A 13,584-nucleotide genomic window follows, 5' to 3' on the forward strand; every position below is an offset into this window, starting at 1 on the left:
CTTCTGCATTTCTTCCTTAAGTGGTGGCTGCATGGATCACATCTCATTTATATCTCCTTAAACCTATTCAGATCAAAAATGAGAGAAAATCTGATAGAAACACTCATAACCTATGCTTAGATTAAAACCAGGAAAACAGAGCAGCAAACTCCCAACTGACATATCAGCTGGAGTACGAACACCTGAGCCCAAACTAGCAGAGTCCAGCAGGAGCACTATGGAAGAGGGGGTTGTAGAGAAGAATAACACAGGTTACAGTTCACCCCAGAAGGGCAGAGCCCCACCCCAAGAGTGAACTACTAAGGATAGGTAAGAGTACTGGCAACAAAGTGGCTAAAAGGAAGGGTCTTAGAAAAGTATCAGGGATTATAAATGACAGGCATGCTACCTGGAAGGGATGGGGAGCACCCTGGGAGGCATAAGTGTCCCTTGAAAGTAGCTTCTGGTTATAAAGGGATGAAAGCAGGAATGCCTGGGTGGCTCAGTTGGTTGAATGTCCGATTTCAGCTCAGGTCATGATCTCACATGGCTTGTGAGAGTTCGAGCCCCGCATCGGGCTCTGTGCTGATAGCTCAGAGCCTGGAGCCTGCTTCGGATTCTGTGTTTCCCTCTCTCTCTGCTGCTAAACAACTCTCATTCTGTCTCTGTCTCACTCAAAAATAAATAAACATTGAAAAAGAAAAAAAAAAAAAAACTAAAAAAAAAAAAAAAAAGGGGGGATGGAAGCAGCTAATAAAAAAGGTCCTAATTAAACAAGATGGAACTGAAGAATCAGAAGGTGGTAGGCCACATAACCATGTATTAAAGAAATTGCACAACAGCAAAAGAGGGACTATTCGATCAAAAGACCACTAAAGCCACCCAAACTTCTCTCTACTCCCCCATGAGATCTACTAATAGGTCAGAAAAATCCAACCAATAGAAACATAAATGAGAAAAACATAATTCCAAAGTCCAAATAAAGATATTATGACACAAGTATAACAAATAAGCTAAATTCCTAGCAGAAAAAATGTATTCTTGAAAAATTCAGTTGTGAAGAATGCAAACTGTGTAATTCCCACATTCCAATATGAAGATAGAAAAGAACACCATTAATCAGAAATACAAAGATCAGGAATGAACAAATCTGAAACAGAAATGGGAATATTCAAACATACTCAAGAAATATGAACATAAATTTGGAAACAGAAGGTTAATATATAAGGTGACCAAAGGAGAAACAGCATAAACAACATTTCTACTAGGGACACAGAGATCAGAAACAAAAGAACAAGAAAAATGAATTTAAAAAACTAAACAAACAAAAAACCCCACAAAAAACAAAAACAAAACAAACAAAAACCTAAAGAAATATGCACCAAAGCAGAATACAGAAAAAGATTACTATTTTTAACTACATAAACATAAAAGCTTTTACTTGGCAAAAAACAAAAACAAAAAAAAAACCTAAGCAAAGTCAAAAGATAAACTCGTAAAAATATATTTGCAAATTTATTAGGGTTAAACAGCTAATCTAACATATAAAGTTTCTAAAAACAAAGAAAATAACCAATAACTGAGCAGGAAAAGGAGTAAGACTATAAAGAATACAAATAGCTCCTAAGTACAAGAAAAGATGCCCATTCTCATACATATTGAGGAAAACACAAATTACCATTTCTTAACTGGCAGACAGGTAAACATCAGAGTTTAAACACCACACTGGATTTGGGGAACTGTAGGAAAAGGGATACTCATATATTGCTGGTGGGAGTACAAAACTTTATAATTACTGTGAAGGAGAATTTGGCATTACCTAGCAAAAAAAAACACATGTTTCTACAATTTGATATAACAATCCCATTTTAGCAATTAAATGATACCCATACATACATATGGAATAATCCATGTACGATGATTCACTGCCACATTATTTCTAATAGCAAAAGGTTAGAAATAAACACTATGTCCTAATAATCTATACTGCTTTCACACAATGATAGTATTTAGCCATACGATTTCTTATAAAATGGCTTATTTCAGACCTCGAGTTAAGAATGCTCAAGGGTGACCTAAAAATTTCAAAATGTAATGAGGTGATGTTAAAAGCATACCAAAACTAAGCTGTTTGAATATCACTAGGAATAATGAATGTGAAACACACTCAACATATAAAAGTCCATGAGTTCATAACAATATTCAGAAAAAATCCAAAAAACAAAACGAAACAAATTCACCCCACCAATTAAAATCCAAACTCATTTGTCATCACTGAATTATATCAACTCCTTACTCTAAAATATTTAATACATTTTATTATGCCTTTTCAGTAGAACTGTTTCTCAAGGTAATCAAATAGCAACCATTGATGAGGAAAAAGAATGGCAGGTATATATGTAGAATGAACAGAAAAAATTTTTTTTCCTAAATCACCATTTTGCAACCCCCGGTGAAACAATGGATTCAGGCAAGAATACTGATACCAAAAATTAGAAGAGAGACAGGAGGTTTTGGGACAATGACGGTGGCAGAAACACAGTTATTTTGTTTTTGCTTTTCTTTCCAATCTTCCTAATCTTAATCTCTCCCATAAAATCAGAACTAAGTGGATGACAAAAGAGAAGACCTACAGAGAGCACCTATAAAACTAGGTAACAAGATATCCCCCATAAATCCTTGCGTGTAAGTGAAAAGGAACACCACTGACACTACAAGACCTGGCTGGTATTGGTGTCAGTGGGTGAAGAAGCACAAGGAAGACAACTGCATTTCTTACAGCCCTGAGAACAATGGGACCTCAAAAACACCAACCCACTGGAAATCACATGTTAGTCTGAGAATAGCAGCTCAAAGAGTTATCCAATACAAGGGATCATGATACAGTGAAAGGTCTGGGCCTTTAAAGCTCTTGAACACTAAAATTCTTTTTTAAACTGAGGAGAGACTGCTGGACATAGGTCCAAATTGACCAAATCAAGAAAAAAAAACAAACAAGAAAAAGTCAAATAAATGGGAAGAGTAGAATAGGTAAGTTTCAGAAAATGCAAGATCATACATATATACATATACATATATGTATATATTTTTATCATTTTGCAAAGGTAAAATGTACAGAGCCTTCCTGAAGCATGAAAAGCTGCCTGGCCTATCTCTCCCTCTTGCAAATATGACAAAACTCATTCCACTTAAAAGTAATGAGCAACAGGAAAAAAATCACAAACACTAAAAAGAGCTGTTACTAGAGAGAGAACAGTGCGTGTGTGCGCGCGCGCACACACAAGAATGATGTCTCTATAGAGAATAAAGTACACTGAAAGATCCGCTAACAAAGATCCGCAGGAAGAGCTCTCCAGCCCCATGGGCCGAAGACATCATGCAACTCGGCCTGGTGAAGCAGCTCATTTCAGCCCCCTCAAACAACACCATCATGTATTGGGAGCCCCCATGGAATGATATAAATAAAACAGACAGGAATAGTGCCACAACTCTGGAAAACTAAATTTGTCACTGGAACCACAACCCACAAAATGCTTCACTTGTGAAATAATAGAAAAATCTCAGGAAAGAAACAGAAGTTAAAATAATAATAATAAAAAAAAGAGCTAAATGTAAATTATAGAACTGAAAAATACAATAAGAGAAAAATACCGGATGGGATCAATAGTAAAGATGACAGAGAATAATAAACCGAACAAGAGAGAAAACAGAGAAACAAAAACAACAGAAACTCAGGTTCATGTGGAACAATATCAAATTATTAGAGGCCCAGAAAGAAAAAGAGATTGGAGCTGAAAAAGTATTTGAAGAAGTGGCCAAAACCTTACCATGTTGGGCAAAAGACACAAACCCACAAATTCAAGAAGCTGAACAAACTTCAAAAAGCTTAAACAAAACTATTCTTCAGGAATAAAGGGGAAGTAAAGACATCCCTGGACAAAGGAAAATTAAAAGAAAATGCCATCAATAGACCTGTCTTTGAAGAATGACTGAAAGAAAGTGACAAAATATGGACTCTTGAAGCAAATGGAAAGAAGAATGGAAATGACAGAAGAAATGTAAGTAACATAAAACAGAATACTATTCTCATGCGTTTTGTAAATCAAATGTGATGACTGATACAAAAATTGTAACAGCATTAATAGTCAAGACAATTTTTATTTTTTTTTTTAAATTTTTTTTTTCAACGTTTATTTATTTTTGGGACAGAGAGAGACAGAGCATGAACAGGGGAGGGGCAGAGAGAGAGGGAGACACAGAATCAGAAACAGGCTCCAGGCTCTGAGCCATCAGCCCAGAGCCCGAGGTGGGGCTCGAACTCACGGACCGCGAGATCGTGACCTGGCTGAAGTCGGACGCTTAACCGACTGCGCCACCCAGGTGCCCCAACAAAAATTGTAACAGCATTAATAGTCAAGACAATTTTTAAAAGTGAGGAAAGAAACCTAAATGGAAGCAAGGTTTCCACACTTCACTGGACGTGATGTTATCCACTTTCACACATATACAGTGTAATATCACAGCAACCAGGAAGAACACTATATAAACAATATACCCCAATAAACACTAAAAGTAAATCAAGAGGGAATCTTAAAATATGCTCAAGTAACTAAATAATCCATGGAAGGCAAAAAGATAGAAACAAGCAATCACAAAGAGGAACAGAAAACAAATGGTAGATGTAAGCCCTAACCTATTAGTAATTACCTTAAATATGAACTGTCTAAATTTGCCAATTATAAGGCAAACTGACAGAGTAGACTAAAAAAAAAAAACAAAAAACAAAAAACAAACAAACTGTGCTATTTCTAAGAAATTCATTTTGAATTCAGCAACAGGTTGAAAGTACAATGACAGAAAAAGATATCATGCAAACTTAAAAAAAATAGGAACTGTTGTATTCATATTAGATTCAGAGCACAGAAAATTTCAAGATACAAAGAGTGACCTTATATAATGATAAAAAGACCAGTCCACCAATAACGTATGATTCTAAATGGGTATGTATGAAAAAATGTTAAAAACTGAAAAAAGATATGCACCAAATTTCAGAGCCTCAAAATACATGAAGAAAAAAAAAGGGGGAAAGGAGAAAGACATGTACCAGAAAGAGACCTACAGAAATATGCTCCACTGATTTTTGACATATATGAAAAAAGTAATTCACTGGAGGAAAGATAAAGTAGTAAATCTAGAATATGCACACAGAGCTCTCAAACTCAACAGTAAAAAAAAAAAAAAAAAAGTCAGGTGCACTCTTGGCATTTATCATAGAAATGAAAATTTATGTTTACCTAAAAATCACATGATTATTCATAGCAACTTTATTCATAATGGCTTTAGAAGCTTTTCTGAAGTCTGAAGTCTTTCAACAAGCAAATGGTTAAAAAGACTGGTAAATCCATAGCAAAGGAATAAACACTACTCGGCAATAAAAAGAAACAAATTATTGATAGTGAAAAAATCTGGATGACTTTCAAGGCTGAGTAAAAAAAGCCAATCCCAAAAGGTGACACATTATATGTGATTCACTTAATACAACATTCTTGAAATGACAAACTTAAACAGAGAACAGATTAGTGGTTGTCAGGGATTAGGGACTAGAGTGAGGACAGGGTAACGGTATGAGTGTGACTGACTTATATATAAAAGATCAACAGAAGGAATTCTTGTGGTGACAGAACTTTTCTGTATCTTAACCGTATTCTAGTTGTGATATTATACTAATGTTTTATAAAGACTTCCATTGAGGGAAACACGGTAAAGTATACACAGGGTCTGTGTGATTTCTTAACAACTATATGCCAAATTACATGATCTCACAATAAAAAGTTTAATTAAAAGGAAAGTGTTGGGGCACCTGGGTAACTCAGTCTGTTAAGTGTCCAATTTGATTTCAGCTCAGGTCATAATCTCAGGGTTGAGAGTGAGTTCCATGCTGGGCATGGAGCCCGCTGGAGATTCTGACGCTCCCCCGTTTGCTCACATGTGCATGCACTCTCTTTCTCTTTCTCACACACACACACACAAAAATGTGTTAAAGAAGATTAACAGATGAGTAGGTTTGGGAGTAAAGAAAATCAGTAGAGACAAAGAGGCACATCACCTAATAATGGTAAAGGATCAATCCACCAAGAAGACATCCACCAAGAAGACGTACTGAGGTTCAGAGTGTATGCACCAATCAAAAAATATTTAAGATACATAAAGTAAAAACTGATAGAGCTGAAAGGAGGAATGAACAAATCTACCATTATGGAGCATTCAAGACCCTTGTCTCTGAGCAACTAATAGTCAGAAAATCTGCAAAATCACCAATGAACAGAATCTACATCAACATTTATAGAACATTCCACCTATCAACACAGAATTCACAAATTCAAAAGCATTGGGGAGTCACGAAGATTAAGTTCTCTTATTATGAAGAATCAAACTAGAAATCAGTAACAGAGGAAAATATTAAAAAACACTAGAAATTAAACAACATAATTTTATTTAAATAATGTCTGAAGAAAAAGTCTCAAAATAAATTCTAAAAAATACATAGGGAAAAAAATGAAAATCAAACATATTAAGAATATGGGATACAGCTAAAGCAAAGGTGAGGGAGAATAAAATTTAAAGCACTAAATGATTACATCAGAAAAGAGGAAAGGTTTCTAATCAATCACTGTTTCTATCCTCAATAACCTAGAACAAAAAGAGCAAACTAAACCAAAATAAGGAAGGAAGTAATAAACAGCAGAAATCAATGAAACTGAAAGCAGGAAAACAACAAAGAAATAAAAGCTGGCTTTTCAATATAATCAGTAAATTCAACAAATCTCTCAAGCAAGACTAACAAGTTCAAAAAAGAAAAACAAGCAAATTATCACTATGAGGAATTAAAATGGGTATGATCAGTTCAGATCTGCAGACATCAAAAGGATAAAAAGGGAATATTAAGAATTCTGCACACATAAATTTGACAACTTAAAAATAAAATGGATCAACTCCTTGAATAACACAAACTATAATAACCCACCCAATATGAAAGAAAACTTTAACAGTTCTACAAACATTAAACAAACTGAATTTGAAATTAAAACACTCCCCAAAAAGGATATTTCTAGGCCAAGATGGTTTCATTGGAGAATTCTACCAAAGATTTAAGAAATAATTAGTACCACTTGAACACAATCCTCTCCTAGAGAGCAGAACACTTTTCAACTCAATCATGAGGCCAGAATTAACCCTGGTGTTAAAACCAGACCAAGACAACATAAAACACCAAAACTACAGACCAGTATCTCTCATGAACTTAAACACAAAAATCACCAAACAATTAGCAAGCCCAATTTGACAATAACTAAATGGAAATGACTCAGATACACAATGGTGGTTCAATAATGGAAAATCCATTAATGTAATGTGCCATATCAAATAGAGGATAAAGAAAAGTTATTATATCAACCAACAGAAAAAGCATCTGACAAAAACCAAAAGCCTATATATAATAAAACTCAACAAGCAAGGTACAGAGGGGAACTTCCTTGAATTTGTAGAGCACTTACTACACTAATATAAAGCTTAATAAAGATAAATGCTTTCTCCTAAATCTGAGAACAAGGCAAGGTTTTCATCACTTTTATTACTCCTATTTGGCATTGTGTTAAAAGTTCTAGGCAGCATAATAAGGCAGGAAAAATGAATAAAAGGCATAAACATTTAAAAAGAAGCAGCACAAACTATCCCTATTTACAGATGACACGACTATCTACACAGAAGGCCCCAAGTGATCTCAATAAAAAAAAAAAAACCCTTCTAAAATAAGTGAGTTCAGCAAGATCAAAAGATATATGACCAACATGTAAAAAATCAATTACATCTGACTATACTACCAACATACGGAAACAAAAATTAAAAATACAATACCATTAAAAAAAATAAAAACACCATTTACAATCACTACAAAGGAAATCACACATTTAGGATAAATCAAACAAAACATGTATAAAATGTGTATGTTGAAAATTACAGAATACTGATGAAAGGAATAAAAAATAAATGGGGAGCTATAGTATAGCTGAAGAGTCAACACAGTAAAAATGTCATTTCTCCCCAATGTGATCTCAGTGTTAACTCCTATCAAAATCTCATCAAGGTTTTTTTGTAGGCACAAAGTGAATATAAAATTTATAGGGAAAAGCAGAGTAGCTAACATATGGAAAAGGCAAGAAATCTTTCACTTAAAATTGGAGTAAGCACTCTATCTGATGTTAATACTTACTATTTACCTATACTAATAGACAGTGTAGTATTGACAGAGGGATGAATAGGCACACGGATCAAGGGAGAATATAGAATTCAGGATTCAGACAAACATTACAAACTGATTTTTGACAAAGATGAAAAAACAGTTCTTCAGGAAAGGAAGGATAGCCTTTTCAATAAATTGTATGGGAACAAACGGGCATCTACAGGCAAAAAAGAGAATCTTGACTTGAATCTCACATATAAAAATCAACTAAAAACGGACCACAGATTTCAATATAATATGTAAAACTTTAAAATTTTAGGGAAAAAGAAAAAAAAAGAAAATCTTCAGGACCTAAGGCTGGCCAAGAGTTTTAGGTCTGACTTGACAAAAAGTATGATCCAGGGGCGCCTGGGTGGCTCAGTCGGTTGGGCGTCCAACCTAAGCTTAGGTCATGATCTCACAGTCTGTGAGTTCGAGCCCTGCGTCGGACTCTATGCTGACAGCTCAGAGCCTGGAGCCTGTTTCAGATTCTGTGTCTCCCTCTCTCTCTGATCCTCCCCATTCATGCTCTGTCTCAAGAAAAATAAAAATGTTAAAAAAATAAAAAGTATGATCCATAAAATGAAAAATCAAAGCTCATCAAAATTAAATACTTCTGCTATGCAAAAGATTCTCTAAAGAAAATGAAAAGATTAGCTACAAGAGTAGGACATAGTATTTGAAAAGCACATACCTCAGAAAGGACTAGAATATATGAAGAACTCAAAATTCAACAGTAAAAATAACCAGACATTTCACCAAAAACAATATACAGATGGTAAATAAGTACATGAAAAGATATCCCACATCACTGTCATCTAGAGTAATTCAAATTACACCACGAGATATCACAACATACCCAGCAGAATGAACAAAATAACATCTTTGATACCACCAAATGCAGGCAATGATATAAACTGGATCACTCATATATTGCCCAGGGAAATGTAAAATGGTATAGCAATTCTGGAAAATAGTTTGGCAGTTTATCATATAACCCAAGATTGCACTCTTGGACATTTATACCAGAGAAATGACAACTTATGTTCATGTAAAAATCTGTGCCTAAATGTTTAGTAGCCTTATTCCTAAAAGCCAAATACTGACAACAAACCACGTGTCCTTTAAACAGTTGAATGGTTAAATCAAATATGGTACATCTATGCCATGGAATACTATGCAGGAATAAAAAGGAATAAGCTGTTGATATATGTAACAACTTTGATGGATCTGAAGGGAATCATGCTGTAGGGGTAGGAGTATGCATACAAACGGATAGCAAGAGACACACTTCTGGTGATGAAAAAGTTGTGCATTATGATTATGATAGTTATGCACATCTATACAATGTGACAAAAAGTACACAGAACTACACATACATATAAATAAGTACCTGAAAAATTGATGAAATCTGAACATGGTCTGTAGATTGAACCTATATCAGTTTCCTGATTTTGATATTAGGCTACAGTTATGCAAAATGTTACCACTGTGGGAAAGTGATGGAGGGTATGGGGGACCAACCTGTAGTTTAACAGAAAATTCCAATAAATCTATAGTTATTTCAAAACAAAATAAAAAAAAATTCCAAAAAACAAAAAACCTGAAAAAGAAATATCCAGGCCCTGATGGTCTCACTGGTGAATTTGAACAAATTTATTTAAGAGAAAAAAATACCAATCTTACAGAAGTATTTCTGAAAATAAAGAACAGTACTCTTTCAAATCAGTATGTGAGGGTAGCAAAACCTGATAAATGTGTACAAAAAAGGAATATTATCGGTCAATATTCCTTATGAATACAGACCAAAAAATCTTAACAAAAGGTTAATAAAATAAACAGAGCACCATATTTATAAACTAACAGACCACAGCTAAGTTAGGCTTACCTAGAAACAAAGGCTGATATAATACTGAAAGATTCAATGAAATGAATCACAAGAACTGTGGGGAGAGGATAATCAAATCTGAATCTGCTCAAGCGTTTGAAACGGAAAACTATCAATTAAAAGAAAACTGCAGTCCCCACCTCTCACCTCACCCCAAGAGTAAAAAGGGGCATTTAAAAAGATATCTCTAAGTCTCTTAGTAGTCAAATGAAATCAGGGAGAGTCTTATCAGCAACTGGAAAACATATATGCAAAAGCTTGCCTGTGAGTCAACATTTTTACACTTTGTTGTTTTAAAGTTTATTGATTTTGAGAGACAGGGAGTGCGAGTGGGGGGAGGGGCACAGGCTCAGCGTGGAGCCTGACACAGGGCTCCATCCCAACACTGGGATCATGACTTGAGCTGAAATCAAGAGTCAGACGTCTATCCAACTGAGCCACCCAGTTGCCCCTATCATTACTATTCTGTCTTCAACTTCCTACTAGTTGTAGACTCTATTTAATAATTAATATTTTCATATTAAGGTTGACAAAATAAGAAATTGAATTTTGTTTAAAGATTTAGAATACCATTAACTGTGAGAATGATTTGGAACCTGTTGTCTTTTCACTTGCCTTTCAAATCACACATTAACTTATGACCTTAAGATATGTATCAAGTAGGGATTATGTTATTATAGAAGCTAGAAATCAAATTAAACCTTAATTTAAAAAATAATTTCTCCATAAAGAACACACAAGGTATTTTCAACTATTCTCAGAAAAACACTAAGGCTACAAAATCCTGTGATCACTGTCATTAACAGAGATACTACTGTGAACTCCTTGTGACTCATAAGTGCCGTTTTTTTTTTTCATCACCATATCTCAAACCTTTCATGTGTCAATTTTGAAACTTCAAGTAGTAGAAGAACAATGGTTAGAGTATGTAAGTTCCAATACTGCTGCTAGAAATGACTTAAGGTGTACTAAAAAGAGGAAATACCAGTAGCCTCCTGCACACCAGGATGAAGAACAAAACAACAGAAGAAAATAATTTAACATAAAATATTATTTATTTCTAATTATACTTGATATTCATTGTGGTGTCCACAAATTGGAGTCTTACAGGAATAACCTTTAGAGACAACCTCCAGGAAGTTATGTTTGCATTCCTTCTCACCTTACCCCACCCCAAAGATGCGCCAAAGAAGCATCTTCGTGCTCTTCTAACAATCCGTGCGAGGAAGAAAGAAGCCTATGCCTTTTAAGATTGAATAGCGTAGTACAGAAAAGGAAATATTAGCAATTGCTAATTGCTTGACTGGAAGCAGATAATATTGGGAATCTTTGCCTGTTTCTGTGAAAATTTGGGGTTCAGTTTCTTTAGGTGTAGAACAAACATTAATACGTATCTTGGCATATTATCATAAAGATTAAATAAAAGAACGTAACATATCATATAAGGTGCTTCATATAAGTAGGGAAGAAACAGTTCACAAATAGGGAGTTCAAAAGAAAGGAGAAACATTCAGAGATGGTAGCTCTATTTTCATTATTTTCTAACCAGCAGCAAGCACATGCTAATCAAAATCATTAAGAATATTAGATAACTTATATCCCATATGCCAAAGAAAACATGTGACTTACATAAAACACTTAAGAAATAAATTGTAAGATTAACAATGAAAACTAGTGATTATATTACAAATACACTTTTAATATTACAGATTGAGAATTTGTGAGTTTGCTTATTTGGGAAGTAATACCTAGAGATGAAGACCTAAAGCATAAAGTACACACCCCTCTGATGAATTTAAATCTTCTTTTTAAGAATTAAACACCTCACCTAATCAGAACAGAGTCCCTGGTATAGCCACCATCATATTCGGTAGTTTCTTCTAGTGCTTGGAAGTCTAGATTCTGCAAATTCAAGAAAATGTATCTTAATATATATACATCATTACAAACAATAAATCGATATATTTTTTGCAGACACTTTTTGCTTTCTTACCCGGCTTCCACATATAAGCAATTCAATTTCCTCTGGTCTGAATAAATATTTTAAGGGAGATTCATTGGTCACCATATGAAAACCTCTCCGAAAAGCCTTAAACTGTTTTTCTACTGATTTATTGAGAATGTAGTCAGAATAGAGATTGACAAATTCCTGCAGAAAACATTAACCACAAGAACTTCTTATAATATGCTATATAAACAAAACATAACAAGCTACTCAGCTGCATAGCTTTTAGTTTTGTTTTCATTTTCCCCAAGAAAGAACAAACACTCAAAAATATTTTTAAAGATTCAAACTTTATACATATAAAGGAAAATACAGGAATACCTCAGAGATATTGTGGTTTTGGCCCACTGCAATAAAGTGAATATTGCAATAAAGCAAGACAAATGAATTTTTTGGTTTCCCAGTGCATATAAAAGTAATGTTTACACTATATTGTAGTCTATTAAGATTGTAATAACACTATGTCCAAAACAATGTATGTTCCTTAATTTTAAAAATACTTTACTGCTAAAAAATGCTAACCATCATTTGAGCTTTCAGCAAGTCTTAATCACTGATCACAGATCACCGTAACAAGTACAATAATGATGAAAAAGTTTGAAATAAAATGAGAATTAACCAAATGTGACACAGAGTGAGCAAATGCTGTTTGAAAATTGGTGCTGACAGACTTCCTCGACACAAGGTTTCCACAGTTGATTTGTAAAAAACCCAACATATGCAAAATGCAATAAAGTGAAGCTCAATAAAATGAGGTATGCCTGTACCTTTAACAATTTCACAACTTTTTGCAATAGTAAATACTGAACTATAAAAAGCCCACCTAAACTAATTATACACGTAAGTTTCAAATTTGATACTGTATTAAACCAGACTTAAAATAAAAGCTGGGCCTTAATGCAATTTTGACATTCCCTCAACCAAGTGTACAAACACAGACACATTTAAACCATGTATACATCCATTTATAAAACCTAACAACTGCAATGTACCGGATTTGAGCAAACCAGGAAGCCTCATGTTGTCTGTGCTAGAATATTTAGGAAGCTGCCTACTGTACCCAGTTCAGCAAAAATGTGGGTGTTTTACTAGATACATAAGCTGTTATACCAAATTATAAAAGGCAAGTGAATCCTAACTTAGACATTATAATATTTTATCAAGTTACATTATTATAAAATGTTTTATGGCCATAATGTGTCACTCACTATCTACTATTCCTGCCCCCTTTCTTGAAAAGGGGTTTAGTGCCTAACTATGTGCTCTCATACCAGCTTACATCCAAGATTTAGAAAACTGGGGCTATTTCATTTAAAAGAATTTGAGTATTTGATTTCTTGAGTTTTTGTATGGACTATTTTAGATACTTCTTTATCACAAGTATATATGCTTTAAAACTCTGTTAATAAAGAGACAAAGACAATGATGATATAA

At 34.2% G+C, this 13,584-nt stretch overlaps 1 protein-coding gene across 5 annotated transcripts in view; it reads right to left on the minus strand.

Annotated features, from left to right (window-relative positions):
* UBE3A (ubiquitin protein ligase E3A) overlaps positions 1–13,584 on the minus strand; it is a 91,751-nt gene that overhangs the window by 5,408 nt on the left and 72,759 nt on the right. For all 5 annotated transcript variants that reach the window (XM_040493875.1, XM_040493876.1, XM_040493874.1 and 2 more), the window contains 2 exons: positions 12,139–12,294; positions 11,974–12,047 (listed from right to left, as the gene is read on the minus strand). In XM_040493875.1, the coding sequence (XP_040349809.1) occupies positions 11,974–12,047; positions 12,139–12,294 (230 nt within the window). The remainder of the gene's footprint in view (positions 1–11,973; positions 12,048–12,138; positions 12,295–13,584) is intronic.

Source organism: Herpailurus yagouaroundi, unplaced genomic scaffold (assembly GCF_014898765.1).
Source record: "Herpailurus yagouaroundi ecotype Mexico unplaced genomic scaffold, PumYag 185, whole genome shotgun sequence".
Taxonomy (NCBI): domain Eukaryota; kingdom Metazoa; phylum Chordata; class Mammalia; order Carnivora; family Felidae; genus Herpailurus; species Herpailurus yagouaroundi.